The following is a 17,812-nucleotide window of genomic DNA, read 5'->3' as shown; positions in this document are numbered from 1 at the left end:
TTGTTGGACTTTTTTAGTTAGTGTTGAAGTTAACATCTGCTGCATGGTTTTAAGTGCTAAAACAAAGATTAAAGTGGTAACTCAACTGGCCACTCATTAAATCAAAGCTGACAACTTTTAATTTGGAAATACTTTGTTTCAACATCAACACTTTTATTTGAACAGAAAGTACAGACAGAGTTTTTTATACTGGGAATTTCTGCAGATGGTAAAACACTTGACTAATAAATGTCAGACAGTAGCTAGCCTTATATAATGTTCTTCTTGCCTGCCAATGGTAAGTCAATAACTGTCATGTTTCTGTGGAAAAAGCAGAAAACAATCTAAAAGTCGTCCTCATTCTTTAAGTGGGTCATAGCACCATCAGAGGGTTCTGTGTCTGGTTGAGTAGATGGTGTTTTAGTGTAATAAACAGTAGGAAATTCCTGAATAAGCATGGATAAATGCTGAACATGTGGAGAGGACCTATTCAACTGTCAGCCAGCAATTTCGAAAATTCAAAAGGTGCATTGTTTTTTCTGTACTTTTGTACATATAATGTTTCTTTTTTGGAAACTAAAAAAAATATTGTGCAAAGTGCATCATTTTAACAAATCTAAATTTCGAGCTCTACAGGTCAGACCTAGGGACTTTTGACCCCTTTTTGCACAAAAGTCAGCATTTAATTCAGTCTTTCATTCAGTTTTCTCTCATTTCCTTAGTCTTAGACAAAATGTTTCCTGCTTTAATTTAGCAGCCAAGAGCAAACACACAAACCTGACAAGGCTGCAGAGTTTGAAGACACAGTCGATTTCAAAAACTGGGTGAAAAATAGCTTTAAACTAGCTTAAAGACAGTGCTAAATGGCAAATAGCTATTTTCAACTCTGGGAATGTAAGAAGCCTCCTTTAATGGAGCATCAGTGAGAAACAGTCTGCTCTGTGAGTCAAGCTGAATGGAGTGACGTACTCCACTGTCAAACAGCCTTTGGGTTTTCATGGCTGCTGGGAAGAGCAAAGACAGAGGCACCATGGCATAAAGTGACAGTGATGTGAAGGGAAGAATGTGGGTGAAGGGCAAGTTCGGAGGAATTAAGCACAGTGACAGAAAGATGGTGAGAGGGGGAGAGAAAATGCTTTGAGCGCTGCAGAGGCTGATGCACAGAGATCAAGAGCTCACAGGCCCAGAACCAAATTATGTCTCATAACTGTCCACAAGGGGTGTTGTGTTTTTATACGTGGCTCTGTTCACTCTACCCTTCACAGGCATGACCCCAAAAGGACAAAAATTATCAACTCGTCTGTGAAGGGCAGTCATAAAGTTCACATTCCTGCATTTCATTCAACTCTGCTAAATTAGAGTTCAATGTGGCTATAACAACCATAAAAATGTGTTAACTGTACATAGCAGGAGGCCTCTGGCAATTTAGAGAGCATTCTGTTTCTGCGTCTGTTGCAGAACTGCTCACTGTGGCTCTCAAAAAATCAGTCTGCCAGATGTTCATAGTATAATCTCCACAAACCAAAAATTGCAGATTTATGTTGTACTATGACTAAAGCACACACAAAAGACTGAACAGGACAGATTACTGTCACTGTAGATATACAGTCACAGGCTAATCTGTGTAATGGACAGCAAACACACAGATAATGATGTCAAGGGTTAACTATTGTCGTAGTGACACTTCTGCAGTATTTAACCGCTCAGCTGTGTAGATGTGGAGTGGGACTAAACAGGGCTCATGCAGACCATCTGTGACTGACCAGTAAACGCTCCTGTGTTGATTTTTGTTTAAATTAGTGTGTGACAGTCTGTGTGGCTCTGAGTTAAGCTGTAAACCCCAGATGTGCGTGTGTGTGACTGTCTGTATATGTTCGCTGCTGCATGTGTGTCTATTTATCTATCAGGGATGTGAGTGGACAGATTGCTGACGAAGCTGCTGTCGTCTAGCCAGCAGCTGTGCTGTGATAATAACAATAATCCAGTCAGCCACATCTGTAATGTAAAGAGGACCACAGCTATGTTAGAAGAGAAATAAATGGAATTTCATCTAACCACTAACATCATGAGCGGCTAGTGGAATTATAAGGCTGTGATTGTGTCTAATAGCATTTAATTTAACTAATTTAAATAGGATAAAGGATTAAGGTGAATATTCATAGCATTTAGAAACATTTAGGGTCCGCCATATATAAGCAAAGTAAAACAGTAATAAATATTGTTGTCCTTTAAGGTCAGTTTATTCATTCAGTTTGTTTAAGAATAAATGAAGAAAAAAGAAATAAGAAAATGGAGAGTTTGTTTATTTAGTTTATTTAGGCATACAATCCTGTAAATGGTGTCTATCTCTTTCTCTTATCTTTTAATTAAATTCTTCCCCAAAACTACATAGAGCACCTTTGATAAATAAACATACGTATAAATGCCATCGATTCATCAACCACTAGTGTTAATCATTGTGTTCACGAACGCGGATAACAAAGTTAATAGAGAGCACATGAAGCACACAGAACCTGTTTCCCTCTGTCATTTTCTTTCTTTGTGAACACAAACTCATGCTAAAGCAATTAAGATGGACGTTTGGGTGAGTTATTTCTCCTTTTCTGAAGTGTCCACTCTAAAATAGCTACATTAAAGCACATTTCCAGTTTAGAAAAATGTTTCTGATGAAAGATCCCAGGGGTAAAGTACTTTCCACTGTGTGGATCACATAAGAACTTGAAGTAGTGACCAAATGTAGGCAGCAGGATGCAACAGTTAATACTTTCTGGAGGCAAACCTGCTTCAGCAGGAGAGTAAACCCCTGCCTCACAGAATGAGTGGAGGTTTACATACATGAATAGAAATGCAAAAAATGCATAATTTCTGGGAGGGACTTTTCCTTCTTGTTCCCTTCACCAGTTGGGAGCAGGAATCTGATTGCTGACCTTAGTCTGAATTCTCAGGCTAGCTCTATAAATAGCCCAGACGCTAGCGAGCGCAAGACTCCTAAGTCAGCAGTGACCAGGCCCGGCTTCAGTCTGGCTCTGGATGGACCCGGCTGATGATTAGAAAGAAAAACAAGGCTCCCGAATCGCCTTCTCAGCTCATTCAGGCCAGTCATTCTTCAGTGTTTACAGGAAAAAGTACAATGCAGCTAAAAATATGGCATACAGTCCAAACATGGCAAGGATCTCACATTTCAGTCAACGCCCACCATGCACAACAACATAGAGAATAAACTTGCATCTCTTTAAGCAGAATCACTGCAACATGACAATGCACAAGCCCTCAACATTTCTCTCTAATACTGCAGAGAAGGGGGCACCCCTTTTGGCACGACTCCCAGGGAAACTGGGCAGCGAGGCGAGTGAGACACTGCTACCATAACCAGACTGCTCATTCAGAGTGGGGAAACTTTTGTCTCCAGAATACTAAGAGTACTAAAAGAATATTGGTGTACTGCAGCGCCAAAACTAATAAGAACTGGTAGTAAATCAGTCAAAAACTCAACTAAATCCAGCAAGACATTAACATTTTCCGACAGACCTCAGAGATGCTTTCACACATGTCAAACTATGCGTTTTATAGTGACAGGCATTTATTTACAGTCCAAGCGTCTTTTGGTCACATAGGAATTCCTACTGATATGTTTGTGTGAGGTTTGTTTTCTTTAAAGCACCAGGGGGAATGGTACATTGTCTTGGGATGTCAAGCAATGCCAAGATATCTTTCTCTCCTGACTCACTTAAGCTGTAGTTTTCCCGAGTGAAAACAATGTCATAACCAAAGTGGCTGAGTGGAAGAGGCCACAAGTGTCATTTCGGATAAACATGGTCTCAGAGCTACAACTCACTGTCTGCCTACAAAGTGTCTCCTTGTTGTCTTAGACTCAAAATGACAAGAAAACTACAAGGCCTAAAATACACTCTGTTGTCTATTTCTTTGAACATAAGCACTCTCAATGTCATCTCAAGAGACCCATTTTAACTACTTAGATGAGCAACCCACTGTGCCCCTCACTGGTTACAAGGTCACATATTTCAAAAACCGTTTTTTAAAATGTCCTCATTGTGTGTTTTGTAATCTGATCCGATACATCCTCAAAGGTGAAACACATCACACCTCCCTCGGGGTGCTCCTAAAATATGTCACATTCCCCATAAATAAAAATATCACAAACAGGCGGCTGGCAGTCTGCTGTGGCAGCGTTTAACAACAGGTGGGGTGGGTGGGGAAGGACACTGAGGGCGTTTATTTACTGCCCACTGGGCTGCTCTGTAGTGGGAGACTACAGGAGCCCAGAGGGGTCTTTTAAACTCTTTCAATTCTGGGTCCATGAAAGGGAAAGCAAGACAGCAGAGAAAGAGTTTGTAAACACAAGCGTGAACTTACTCTCATCACTTACTTACATACAAATCACTGGCCTGATGCACCTTCGCCCCCGCATGGGTGCTGCCATTATTGTATGACATTAGATGACTGCTTCCTAATGAAGTCATGTGCTTCGAGTTAACAAGTCGGTATTTCCATTTCAGTTCCATTGTAGGTAAAACAGCTTAATGCTAAGTCTAAATCAGTACTAAATGCTGGTAAAACAAACTGTAGCACTGTGCTTCTTAGTGTAAATGATCATTTCTAGGTATTTTAATTTACTAGCCTTTTGCGGGTGAACGAAGATGTTGACACTGCATTAGTGAAGCAGTTAACAGACCTTCAGTAGTTGAACTAATATCAACCATCTATTCAGCAACTAATCAGAGGCTAAAGTGAGCTTCCATCCCATATTCTTCCAGCCTCTCTGCCAGCAAGAAGTGAGCTTTGTTGCTGTTCTTTCCCCTGGCGTATCAAGGAAACAGACAGTTCCAGGTCACATTCTCTTCTGGATGAACAAACTCTTTTGAAAGAATACATGTGCCTGCTCTATACACACAGAGACTGAGGTGTTCTATGATAAAATCATCTCTATTGTCCATCTAAGCATTGGTTTATTAAAGTTATCCCTGTATTCAGGAACCGGTAATAAGACAAAGATCACAGCAATAACATAACAGCCTTTCTTTATCTGCACTGATTTGTAGACTAATGACAGTCAGTGTTTAGTAAGAACTTGACAATTACTAACATTTTCTTACAACTGGACAAAGTCAAACCTGGGTCAAGTCCAGCAGCTGTACATGCACAGAGGTTAACAGCATGTGAGCTATTTGTGAGCTTGTCTGTGGCTGAAAACACGGTTGACTTCCATGTGTAAACATTATTTTGACCTTGGAGGGCTCTAGAATTTATGGGAAATTGGTTTGATTAATTTAGCTAGAAATAATGTGGTCACCCTGAGCAACACAGCTACTCTTACGTAATGGTTATTTTAAGACCAATAAAACGTTTTTGGCTCTCTGACCTCTCTTCAGTTCCTGTTTTTACATCAATGATACTTAAAATCGCCACGGAGGTGAGTGTGACCCCATTCTTTTGTACAGACATTTTATAGAAGGATATGAGAACTGGGATCCACCTGCTGTAAAAACACTGTTTCCTTTGTCTTTGTCAAAATGTTTCATTAAAAGAGAAAACAGTAGGGATACTCAGAAAGATCTGAATAGGCAGCGCCAGCGTATATCACCCCATAAAGAGTTGCCCATGGCAACCTGTTAATCTGCTAAACCTACCGGATGTTTTTCTTTCACTGACCAGGAGTCTAAAAAGAGACTGGAAGAGGTTTTCCAACAGTAAAAATAAGGAAGTCATTAGCTGCTTATGGTGCCTAAATACTAAGGCCAGCTCCATAAAGCAGTCAGTAATGGGTATCCATCCTCTGTGCCCTATTAACCTTTGAAGATCATACACACACACACACACACACACACACACACGATAAGATAGACACCTGTAATTAAAACCACCTCACACAGAGCACTCAGTAAATGAGCATGTGGTTTCCTGCCAGTCAGAGGTTTTTGAACACTCTGTATTTTAGCAATTTTGGTTAAATCTCAAACAATATCATTGTAGGTTTATTGCAAGTACCCATAAATTAGGAAATATAAATAGCAAAACAGGTAAAAGCAACGTGTTATTTTATTTTATTTTCATGTACATCATCAAGATTTAATTGGAAACAGGTGATACCTCGGGAAGAATTCTGATAATGAAATAAAACCAATGGATGATTCAATTATGATGTTTCCTAGAAAACAAGAACAAACCTACACCTATTTCTTACTGTTTATTTTAGGTTGAGAAAACTGGCAGTAAGGGTAGAGATACATATAGGGAGATAGGTACAAGGAGGGCTCCTGGTGTGGTTAGAGCTCCAGGATAATACAGAGGTCGACACGCCACAGGTAAGTGACGGTGTTTATGTGGAGGTTAAAGACAGAAATCCCAAGAGCCACAGGGAGTGAATCTTGTAAGACAGACTATTTTAGACAAACAGGGGAGCTCCTGTCTACTCCGGAAGACAAAAAGAAGAAAACGGTTTAAGGAAAAAAAGCACATAAAAGGGAACAGAGGTGAAGGAGTAAAGGGGGAGCAGGCTCTAGGGATCGAGGGAGGCAGGAGCCACATGTCTTCTCTTTGAACCTTCAATGAAACACACATGTTGTGGTGTTCACCCAGTTCATATGATCCAGTCCTCACAGAGGCACTCTTTAGACACTTCTGTCACAAATACTAACACTAGCAATACTACCGTCTCAGCCTCTGATTCCCCAAACACTTCATATTTCAAAGTGTTTACCGCGCTACGGAAGAGTAATTCGGACGACCTTAAGGTGTCTTGACTCAAAACAAACCACCATGATCATAGCTGTAATGTCACAGAGCAACTTGGAACCAATCAATACCCAAACATGCCACAATCCAATAATATGCTGACCATCATCTATGCTGTCCATATATAACGGAGTGATAATACAGGGATCGGCGGAGTTGACACTTTACATTCTGCTTAAGTCGCTTGTAATTCTTTCCAAAAAGAGTTTTCAAAAGAAGAAACAGTGTCAATACAATAGCTTAAAGCTATCAGATTTCAAACCCAGTTGTGCAGATCTTTGGAAAGAAAACAGACTGACATGCCAAGAAAGATTAAAGAGATTCAAGTGTGTGTATTCGGATATTTTGTGCTACTTTTATTTGTATAAAATGACAAATTCATAAGCAAATCATCCACAACTCTGACCCCTAAATCTGTTTCCAGATTGAGAGAAAGGGAAGAAAACAGCAGTGAGTTTTGACTTATGGAACTCCAGACGACTATTTGCATAAAAATCGCTCAAAGAGTTGTAAATATTTACTGAATGGTGGCGTGCCAGTGCTGTTATTATTTCAGAGTCTGGTTTCAAAAGGCTGGCTGAAGGGTGGATTAAGCCACACATATGTGCTCACACACACAACAGGCTGGTGCCCTGATGTGATACACGGAGGAAGGAATAATTCACACATCACCGTGCTGTCGGTTAATAAAAGTGCACCTGGTGTCTCTGCCCACCCTCATTACATTTCTGACACTGTTTGCTCACACTGGGCGAGCGGCTGCTCTGTTTGTTTGTTCAGTGCCTATCTATCTGCTGCAGTCAGGCTCTCCCTGCTTACGTTGGCTATAAAGTCCGCAGGTCTGTTTCTGATTCAAACAGCCACTCGAATCCACAGCCCCGACTGACTAAATAACTGCCTGATTGATTCGCTCACGCACAGACTTCCTCTCTCTCTCCACACCACTTCCTAAATCACACTTACTGTAACATTCTCTAAATTTTGTGGTTGTGTCTTAAACTCCCGGCCTCCGCTCCCCTCCATCTATCATCGTGTCGCAGCATGCTGACACATTCCATGCTTTACTTACACCCAAGCGCTTAAATCTGATACCACCATCTGTATAAGTATCTGTTTTGTCTGCGTGAGCCTGCTGGTTGTGTTGATAGAAGAATATAATATGATGAGCAAACTGGTGTCTTTATTGCACCACCGTGAGCTCTCTTATCTGTTGTCATTAGCGTTTTCACAGCAATCTATCAACTCTGATACTTTTCATACCCGCTCCCACTTTCCACATTTCCACACATTTTGTTTTGGGTCAGATCTTAAAGATAAGAAGCTCATTTCCACCGGCAGGCTGAATCAAGATAGAGGTTTTATCCTCTCTGAGGACGTTAACCATCCTTTACTACACCCCCCTGCCCCCCATCCTCAAGAAGATCTCCACCATCTCTCCTGCTCTTCCTTTTGGCTTGCCTGGCATTTCCTCTCACTGTCCTGCAGCACGGTGGGAGCATCTGGAAGTGTTTTCTTAAGGGGAGTGGAGGGTGCTGCAGCTGAGGACCCTGCTGGTTCTGGTCACGCAGAACAGTCATTTGTATGCATTAGCACATACGCAGACTTGCACATGTGCAGCACACAGACTTCAGGACATGTCAAACTCATGTAATATTTAAATCTTGAGCGCCAAAAATAACTTAAAGGGGCAGAGGCAATATCAGCAATCTGCTACTGATGGTTGCTGGATAATGATCTTGAATAATTCAATTTTTGACATGTAGAAAGAATACAAATGATGTTCTTGACAGCTGAACATGTCTATGAGATGCTTGATTCCAGGCAAAAATTTGCTCAAACATCCCACAATTTCCGCAGTTATCACATCACATGTCAGACACGTCACATGCTTTCCTTAGGACCATTTGACTGTAGCTACATTTTTAACGACTGTCCTCATTTGTTATCTGCCTGATGTCTTCACAGTGTTTGCAGTTAGAGTAAACTCTCCGACTTTGCTCCCAGAAGCACAAAGATTAAATCGAGGCTTCTTGGTTCTCAAATTTGAGTCTGTTTGATGCACTGCCTGTGCTGTATGAAGCTCTACCACACCACACAAAATTTGTGAAGTTGCATTAAGAGATAACTCTACAAAGGACACTTGAGTCCAGATATTGTACATTTCCTAAAATGCTTTCATATCTGCTTCACCATCTGTCAATAAAGTAATATCTTCAGGTCTTGTGGAATGGAATACTTGCTATCTGCTTGTTAAATGTTGGTAAACAGAAAGAAAGCCTCACTTTCCTACTGACATTTTGTGAAGCTTTTTCCTTTATAAAGCTCCACAGTATTTGCAATGGAAATAATGTGTCACTTTTTCAACATCTCACCGCAAATAGCTGTGAATAAAACTAATAAACCATCCAACGATGAATCCAAAAATGCCAAATGCTAACACTAGTGCTGATGTTTTAGCTGAGCTACACTTTATGGTATGCCTTGTCACCAAATACTGAGTTATGGCTTAATGTCTGCACGCATATGCTAAACTATAAGCATATTTTCAATAGGCAGATCCCATAAGGATTAGACATGACTGCAATCCAAACCACAGATTCAAAAACTGGAGGCATTAGAGAGCCGTCTCATGAGAGTTGGAGGTTAAGAATGGATGCTGAAAATACTATAATTGTGCAATGTGAACATGGAATCCAAGTAAGCCAAAAAAATGACAACAGCCACACTAGAGAAGTAAATTCAAGTGTGTTAACAAACTGTGCAGTCAGCTCCAGAGCTACATCACTAAATGTCAGCAGAGTAGAGGACATGCAGTCCTAAACTCAAGTCGCTAAAAAAGACAGCAGCTGGAGCACAACACAAATTATCCATATACAGGAAGCCCCCTGTACTGCCTTAAATCATGTTGGTCAGATCACTTTCATAAGCCCTGCCCTGACCTCAACACCTGCCCCCATCTTACCAGAAAGCTCACCATCCCTGGGTTGGTAGACCAGGATGGCGCTCTCTCTCTGGTGTCTGTAGTTGAGTGCTGGGACCTCGGTGGGGGCCATGGGAACTGGGCTGAGATTATTTATAGCGGGTGGGGGGCTTGGCAGGGGCCACTTCAATGAGGCTTTAAAGGAATGTCTAAGGTCGCCCTCTGACCAAAACTTCTGCAGAGTGCTGAGGCTGGAGGTTGGAAAGCCAGCTCGGGCTGACGTGGGACATCTGCAGAGATGAAGACACGAGCCAATTAGCTTGAGGGTCTGGTGAGCAGGCCCAGCAGGGACAGGAAGGAAGCGGTGAGCATAGGAAGTCAGAACGTCAGAGGAGTACCAAATAGGGCAATTCAGCTTCACCAAGCCTTTTTAAAATGAGGCAAATAGTATGACTTCAAGCAGATGTTCCAGAGAGATTTGTTGAGGAATGCATACACGAGGAGGAGACAGATATTTTAAACAGTCAAAAATGACATCCTTTCTGTGGTAAAAAATAAACTGAGGCTGTAGTTGGTCGCGTTGTTGTGAAAGTCTTTTTCACCGCAGACATAGTAGCAAAAGCACAGGTGTTACTAATAATGTTAACAATGTCTCTGCTTGATTCACGTTTTCTCGAGAGCCATGACTCTGAGCCAACGTGCACAACGGCTAAATGGAACTCAGCCATCATTAATTGTATTAATTACACCTGTGTTCTTTACATGGTGAATCAACAAAAGTTGGATTGCATTACACTGATTATACTGTGTGGTGTATCTAATGATGTAATATAAACACAACACTTTCTGTTCTTTCTGTTTCCGCTCCCATTTCTTTGGGCACAAATTTGTTAAAAACCTTGTTAGTGAGCACTTCACTTACTTTGCCAAGACAATCGATCCACTTGACCGGTGTTGCATATTAACATGCTGATCAGACAACATGATTACACAGGTGTGCTTTGAACTGGACACAAGAGAGTTGATCTAATGCCGCATTCCATTGCAAGTCGGATGTCGCTACTTCCGAGTAGGTATTCCAGACTTCCAATCTATAAATGACCCAGTGCATCTGCTTGAAAAAACATGGATGCTCACTGCAAACTCCTTTGCTGCAAACTCTGTGCTCATAATGCATACTTTCAAAGACTTTTAATGAGCACAAATCAAGGTGTGTCTACTGCACATTTCACAAAACAAAACACTGTATAAAGCAGAAAGTGATGAAGAGCTAAAGTAATTGCTCTCTATGTGCACCGCCATACTGCTGTGATGTCATGTGTGTTTACGTTGGCGAATTTAGACACTGCAGATCTAGCCCAAGTTTCCAACTTAGAATACCAACTTGGATGACCGTTCCATTCCAGTTGTCTGTGTTGGAGGTAATTTTTTCTAAGTTCTGAGTGCAATGGAATGACTAAATCTGAGAGAAGTAATTCTTTTTTGTGCACAAAAATATCTTGGATCTTTTACGTTACGTTTTACGTTAACTTTTGCAAAGTGGGGGCCAAAAAAAAGTGTGTTATTTATATTTTTGTTAAGTATACTTGGAAAGTTTAAACAGTATTTTTCTTTGTAATGTGTTGGAGACACTTAGATTACTCCACCCTTCATAATTCATTATTGAAAGCTACATTTCTAACCTTACAAAGAGCTTATCTTCCTGTGGAAAAACTGGCTCTTACAAATGAATACCAAACACATGATGGTGTCTAGTGTTCACAACAAATCCCTGTTTAAGCACTCATCTTTCACCATCTCTTTATTGTTGTCTTACTTCAGTATTCAGTCAAGTGTTGCGTGCATGCTCCCTAACTCGATTGTTTGCCCTCACATCAAACTGAAAAAGCCCCGAGGGCCGCCTGTCAAGGCCAAACCCACAGGCCAAAACCCTGCTGCTACAGCCTCTGTGTCTGCATCGCCACTGTGTCATCACACTGTGAATCTCACTACATGTTCACAGGATGAAGCCCACACACTTTACCCAGAGGAGAGTTATAGAAAATGACGGGTCAGGTTTCGCTGATGAGTGATATGCCGCCCTCCCTCACTGGGTATGCTCAAACAGTAGAGTGGCACTATTGTTGGTGTGTGGACTCAGTGAGATAATGTAATGGGTGATAGAATTACTGCACAGGCAAGAGAAATATTGTTAACATTTGATACTGTAGGGTGGTTACGATTCACATGATAGCCATTATGACCACATTTATGCAAAGGAAGAGAGAGAATTTATAATTAAAGGCACACTTTGTAATTTCTGCCGCCAAGAGTCTCCGTGTCAAAAAAAAAACTAAAAAACACACAAAAGACACTTGCCAAGTAGGAATAGCTGCTGCTCAGGTGCAGAGCCAGACCTTCTGGAGTATTAAACACGGAAGTCGCATCAGATTCTGGACTGAGTCAGAATCAAACCAACCGCAAGGAGAGCTCAGAGAGACAATTTTTCAACTTTTAGTCCTCAAAAAGCTAGAAATACCTTCACTCCTGTGTATCCACCTAACTGCAGCAGCGATCCATGGAGGTGACCTCCATTGTTGGATGTTTACATTCTGTGATTTTGACTGTTGACTGGAGCTAGAGAGGAAATGTACTTTATTTCATGAATGTAACGTTACAGAGAGGAGAAGGGATAAATGAAAGGGGGCAAAGTCTCTAAAGAGTGCTGAGTTCAGTCAGAGTTGACCCAAACTGGAACACAAAGACACATGTTTACGGCTAATGTTGAGTAGTCTGGCTGTTTGGGCAATTAAAACACAAGTGATCCTGCAGTCAAACTCGTTTTGCTGGTGGTGAATACACCATTAAACAATCTCATGTGACTCAGGCACAAATGTTTACAGATGAGGCATGTTATAAAGTTTTCGCTGGTTTCCCTAGCCTGGAAGTAGTAGCAGGAGACTAATTGAAATGCATGTTACCTCAAGTAAACTTGTGGATTTTTCTGGATTCTTCTGGGTTGAAAATTTGGGATAATCTCAGTATGCATATCAGCCGAAAATCAAAGGTCTAGTCATTTACATAGTTACATATTTTGTCTTTAAGTGGAAGAGCAGGATCAGAACAGCTTGATTCTGTGTCAGTTCCAACAATGAAGTGATTGAACTGTAACTTAATGTCATCAGATCATGTCTCACACTCATCGTTTGACATTCCCCTGGCATAATTACTTGCTATGCTTTGATCACGATGATATGTACTGTATGTGTTTCTGCAACAATATAAATGTCAATCACTGGATGGACGGATGGGTGTGGTGCAGCATATCTCCAGATTCTGCCATTCCAGTTTGCAGATGAATGCATGAGCGTGCACGCACTGGCAGTGACTGCAAATGAGAAAAACAGACACAGCTACAGGGGAAAAACAGAGGAAAGGGGGTGAAAAATGGCATCCACTGCAGAAGCTAGCAAGCTAATGGGCTAATAAAGTCCAAGTATAGATTGCCTACACTTTTGCTGCAGTGGCAAGCAGCAATTGAAGGCACAGGAAGCTAATGGCTAGTTGAGTAAAAGCCACAGAGGAATGCAGCGTGGTGAGTGTGTGTGTGTGGAGAAAGACAACCGTCCCCTCCTCTGCTTCTCTGTCCACAGTTGGCACTGCCCATGAGTGGTGACATCACTGTGTGTGTGTGTATGTGTGTATGTGTGCGTGTGTCTGAGGTTATGTGGCATTTTTAGGCTAACAAAAGGAAGTCACAGCCACCCTTCTTGCTCCACCACACCCCAGAGCCCTGCATGGTTAACGGGGTGTGGATGCAGGGGTAGGGCACCTAAATTATGTTAACCTGGATTGAGTGATTTCTTCCACAGAAGGGATACATTGTGTTTCTTAAGAGTCACACAATGGGTGTGGTTTGAAGAGCAGGACCTAAATTTATGCAGACTTGGACATCTGCTTATTTAATCACATACCCGGCAGCGACAGATGTGCCAAACCATCATGAGAGTAACCAGTGCGACCCATCAGCAGCAGCAGCAGCAGCAGCAGCAGCCTCTGTCTCAGACAGATGTTGACAGTTTCCTCACAGAAAGGTGTTCCCTCTGTCAGCTCACACACTGCAGCTTTGTCACATAGGCTTGGAATGTTTCTGAGGAAGGAACCAGGGTTTGTCACACCCATACGGATCCACTTTTCTCCACCCGTCTGTGAACTGGTTGGGCTTGAAAACAAACTCGCCCCCCTTTCATCTCCTCTCGGCTGGGCCAAACACAGCTGCGGGGCTTCAGTGACATGGAGAAGAGGAGTAAAGAGGAGGGATGGGAGGGGGGGTGGTTTTGACACCGAGGTGACAGACCACTGGCTACTGGAAAGATGATAACAGATGAGCACCGTCGCTCTGAAACTTATGATGCGCTTCAGGAGAGCTGCTGACTCTGCTGAGGGATGAGTGAGCTGTCTGCAACTATACTGAAATGTGAAACTCAGACAGAAGCAGCACGAACAACAATACAGCAGATTCTCAGTTGTCACCGTGCAAAACAAGAAACAAGAGTACTTTGAGAACACACCTATTCTCACGCAGCTACTCTTGTTACTCCTGAAGTAACAGCCTGAAGCACATGAGAACAGAGAAGTCACACCACCTCCAAATATTTCCTGCAGAAATCACATGTTCTGTTTAAACACTGTGTGAATAGGGAGCATTTGTCATGTGCCTTATCATAAAAATATTTACTTAAGGCCTTTGTTTTCCGTTTGAAATGCTAATAGACATTTTAAAATTAATGAATGAACGCCTTTCAAATCAACACAAACTGCACGAAAAACCAGCTTGAATACCAGCGGTCATCAGGGGTAAAATGGGCTGACATGAACAAACCACAATGTCCTCCTTTTGGTGAGATAATTGAAGCTAAATCTCCCTCCACCAATGACCTACTTCGTCTTCAGCAGCAGGATTAAAGGAAAACTCTGGTGTCTTACCTCATCGTCTGGTCGGATGAGGATGATTGATCAGCAGGAGTAATTATTTCACGAAGGGCAGACACATAGAAGAGGAACAGAAACACATTACTGTCAACATGATGAAAACAACAGGAAACCAAAACAAGTTAGGGAAACATTTATTATGTGAATAAAAGCCGGTGATAAACAACTGACATGCAGAGGTGACATTTGAGATCTAATGACACCTGTGTTTGACACCTGGCTCATCTGGTTTTAGGATCTGCCTGAGATAAATTGTTTTCTCAAGATAGGGAGACCCTGTAACTTGTTTAGACATGTCACATTTTACAGGTTCTTTAGCATGGAATGATTATATCTTTACATTTTTCCCCTCGAAAAAACATCTTAGACAACCAAGGAACTTATCTTCATACTTACATGTGGTGAAGACTTATATAAGTATATCATACACAGCTAGTCAGCTGCCAGACTGATCAGATAACCCTCGAGGATTGATTTAATATCTGATACTGATGCTCAGGGACCAGGTGTGTGCTTGTGTTTAGACCACTGGTAGGATTTTTGGATCCGAATGGGCTAGGGTTAGCTGGTTAGCATACTAATTTCAGTGGATATCTCTGCAACACAATCATACATCATGATAGCAAAACTGCCATTTCTTCCCATTCTGTTAATAAGTTGAGTACATTTCCGAATGTTTTCCACTAAAATTCTTACAAATGACCCCTTTTAATGCACTTGTATTGGCTAATTTGCAAAGTTCAGGTATCAGAATTGGCATTATGTCTACAACCTAACAGATGTATTAAAAAAAAAAAAAAAAAAAAGCATTCCTGGACCTATAAAACAGTGAATATGTTTGGATTTGGCTCAATACTGGCTATCTACACACACTCTTTTATGGCACTGATGTCATTTCTGCAAAGCTGTTGGCACGAAATAGCTTCAATTAATTATGCCAACTGTTAATCACACACCTGACGTCCGCTTTTTTTGAGTAGAAAGTTTCAAGTTTTTGCACAACAGTGTGTGCACATATGTCTGTGATAAAGTGTGCGTGGTGATGCTGCAAAAGTATCCAAAAATGCATGCCTCAAAGATTGCATGAAAGTTGGTCTTCAAAGGCTGAGCGTGACTGTGTTTCCCAGAAGAATTGGTGCAGCGGGTGTTTTTTTAGATTTACAGTGGTTGGTTACAACATCAGTCACTTGTTGAGGAATTTGGTTTAACTGAAAACAAGAAGTTGCATCAATACGGGGCATAAATTATTACTGGATGATATATTTGGAAACGTGCGTCTCCACAAAGAGAAAACACCCTCTCCAGTAATTAGTCAGGAGTGGCAGCCAGTCCAAATAATTCATGATGTTTGCCATTTACTGATTCTTTTAGTTCTTCAGAGGCAAAACAATTTTCATTACTCCAAGCTGATTGTCCTGTAAAGCTCACTGGCTGTGGTACAAATATTGATTCACTACTTTAAACTCAGGACCATCTCTGCCTGTGAGCTCACAGAGCAGACTGTGCTGATACGCAGGTCAGGGGACTGAAATATCATTATAGCCTGTGACTGTTCGTTTACAACGACCTCAGGAACAGCCGTAATGTTGCATCTGACAGGCTCTGCTTTAGTAGTCCCCGCATACGGACAATATATAATGTATGTGCTGCATATTACTGCCGCTCTTTAAAACAGAGCTGGCATCGGTACGCATCAGTCCAGATGCACTTTGAGTAAAATTGCTGTGGCAGGATGACATGCAAATAACACTCCTGTGCACTCTTGTATTGACAAAGCAAACAAACGAATGGATAAATTAAACATCCACGACCACAACTCTCCAGAACATTTCTGCAAAGTTAGAGCTGAAAACATCTTATTACATGGCTGCAGAACATGTGATCAACGTTAAATTCCTATACTGTAATGGCTATTTTTCTTGTGGTTCATCTCTTGACCTACATGCCGAGGTCCTCCACCAGTGATGCTGTCAGCGCAGCCACAGGCCGCAGGGAGGATGGTAGCATCGCTCCACAAGGCTTTCCCTGAGGAATGTTAGCCACTGCTGACTGTGCCACCCATCCACACCACTCACTTACCTACTGGGAGACTTTTACACTTCATTTGTATGTCAGTCTAGGCTGATGTTGGGGTTTGGTGTTGTTGGAACAGGAATGTGTTGCTTTAATTGTTAAATGGGTTATGGGGCTTTTATTAGAGCAGGCCAAGATTATACTTCCATGCAGGCCAGTTCAGCTAAAAATGGAGTTTAATTTGGAAATTACAGGTTACAGTTTATACTGTTTAACTAGCAAGGTTTTCTAGTCCCTGGCTGATATGTGTTGATACGGAGAAGTATCACCGCAGAAATATGGATTAGATTTTCCAGTGAGCTAAAACAGTCAAATGTAACACACGTGAATATCATGCATGGAAAAACGAACATATGAACTTATCACCAAGATGTAAAATCTGAAGTAGCTCTACTAAAAATGGAGTGACAGAGATCCTTAAGGTGAATTTCAGGGGCGTATGATTTCATTTATTGGTTACAAAAAGAAAACACAACTAACCACATTGGAAATAAACTTTGAAGCATGCAATGTGGATTTAAAAAGATCCATTAAGGAAAACTTTCATGGTTTTTGGTTAAAACCAATGCAGTAAAAAATACTTATATTGAGATCTATTCATGTAAATATGTAACTCATATATCTAAGAATACAGCACTAGTCAAAGAGTAAAGGGAACATTTGGACACAGAATTGGACAAATGAAAGCTTCTACCACAGACTTTTCTACTCACGTTCCCTTTGAACTGAAGTTTATGTTTTTAATCAAATATAGTCATCAAAAAAAAATATTCAGCGCTATCCATCTCTGTCCACTATCCATGAGAGCTATCCTCACCTCCCACTTTCTCCTCCAACACAGCACGCCTCTACGCAGACACCACAGGGCAACAGCTTCAACGAACCAGGTGTTTCAGTGTCACTGCAGCCTCGAGAACACCATGTCATGAGACTGATGTGGGATGTGGGAGCTCATAAGAAAGGGACGTGCTCGGAGCTAACAGGGTTTCCAGACATGATAAGAAACAGGTGATCTGTGTTTGATACAGTTAGAAACAGGAAACCAAATCTCTTTGATGCCACCGACAGGCACTCTGTGGCGGAGCTAGGTTATACATCAGTTGATGTTGATGCAGA

The 17,812-nt window shown here is 41.4% G+C and overlaps 1 protein-coding gene across 2 annotated transcripts in view; it reads right to left on the bottom strand.

The window, feature by feature from the left end:
* septin4b (septin 4b) overlaps positions 1 to 17,812 on the bottom strand; it is a 46,552-nt gene that overhangs the window by 26,800 nt on the left and 1,940 nt on the right. Inside the window, exon 2 of one of the 2 annotated variants that reach the window (XM_030400014.1) lies at positions 14,618 to 14,625. The exons of the other annotated variant lie outside the window; for it this stretch is intronic. Coding sequence (XP_030255874.1) covers positions 14,618 to 14,625 — 8 coding nt within the window. The remainder of the gene's footprint in view (positions 1 to 14,617; positions 14,626 to 17,812) is intronic. 2 annotated transcript variants of the gene reach the window in all.

The sequence above is a fragment of the Sparus aurata genome, chromosome 2 (genome assembly GCF_900880675.1).
Source record: "Sparus aurata chromosome 2, fSpaAur1.1, whole genome shotgun sequence".
In the NCBI taxonomy this organism is placed as follows: Eukaryota; Metazoa; Chordata; class Actinopteri; order Spariformes; family Sparidae; genus Sparus; species Sparus aurata.
Note: the sequence above shows the minus strand (reverse complement) of the source record. Positions and strands in the feature narration are given on the sequence as shown.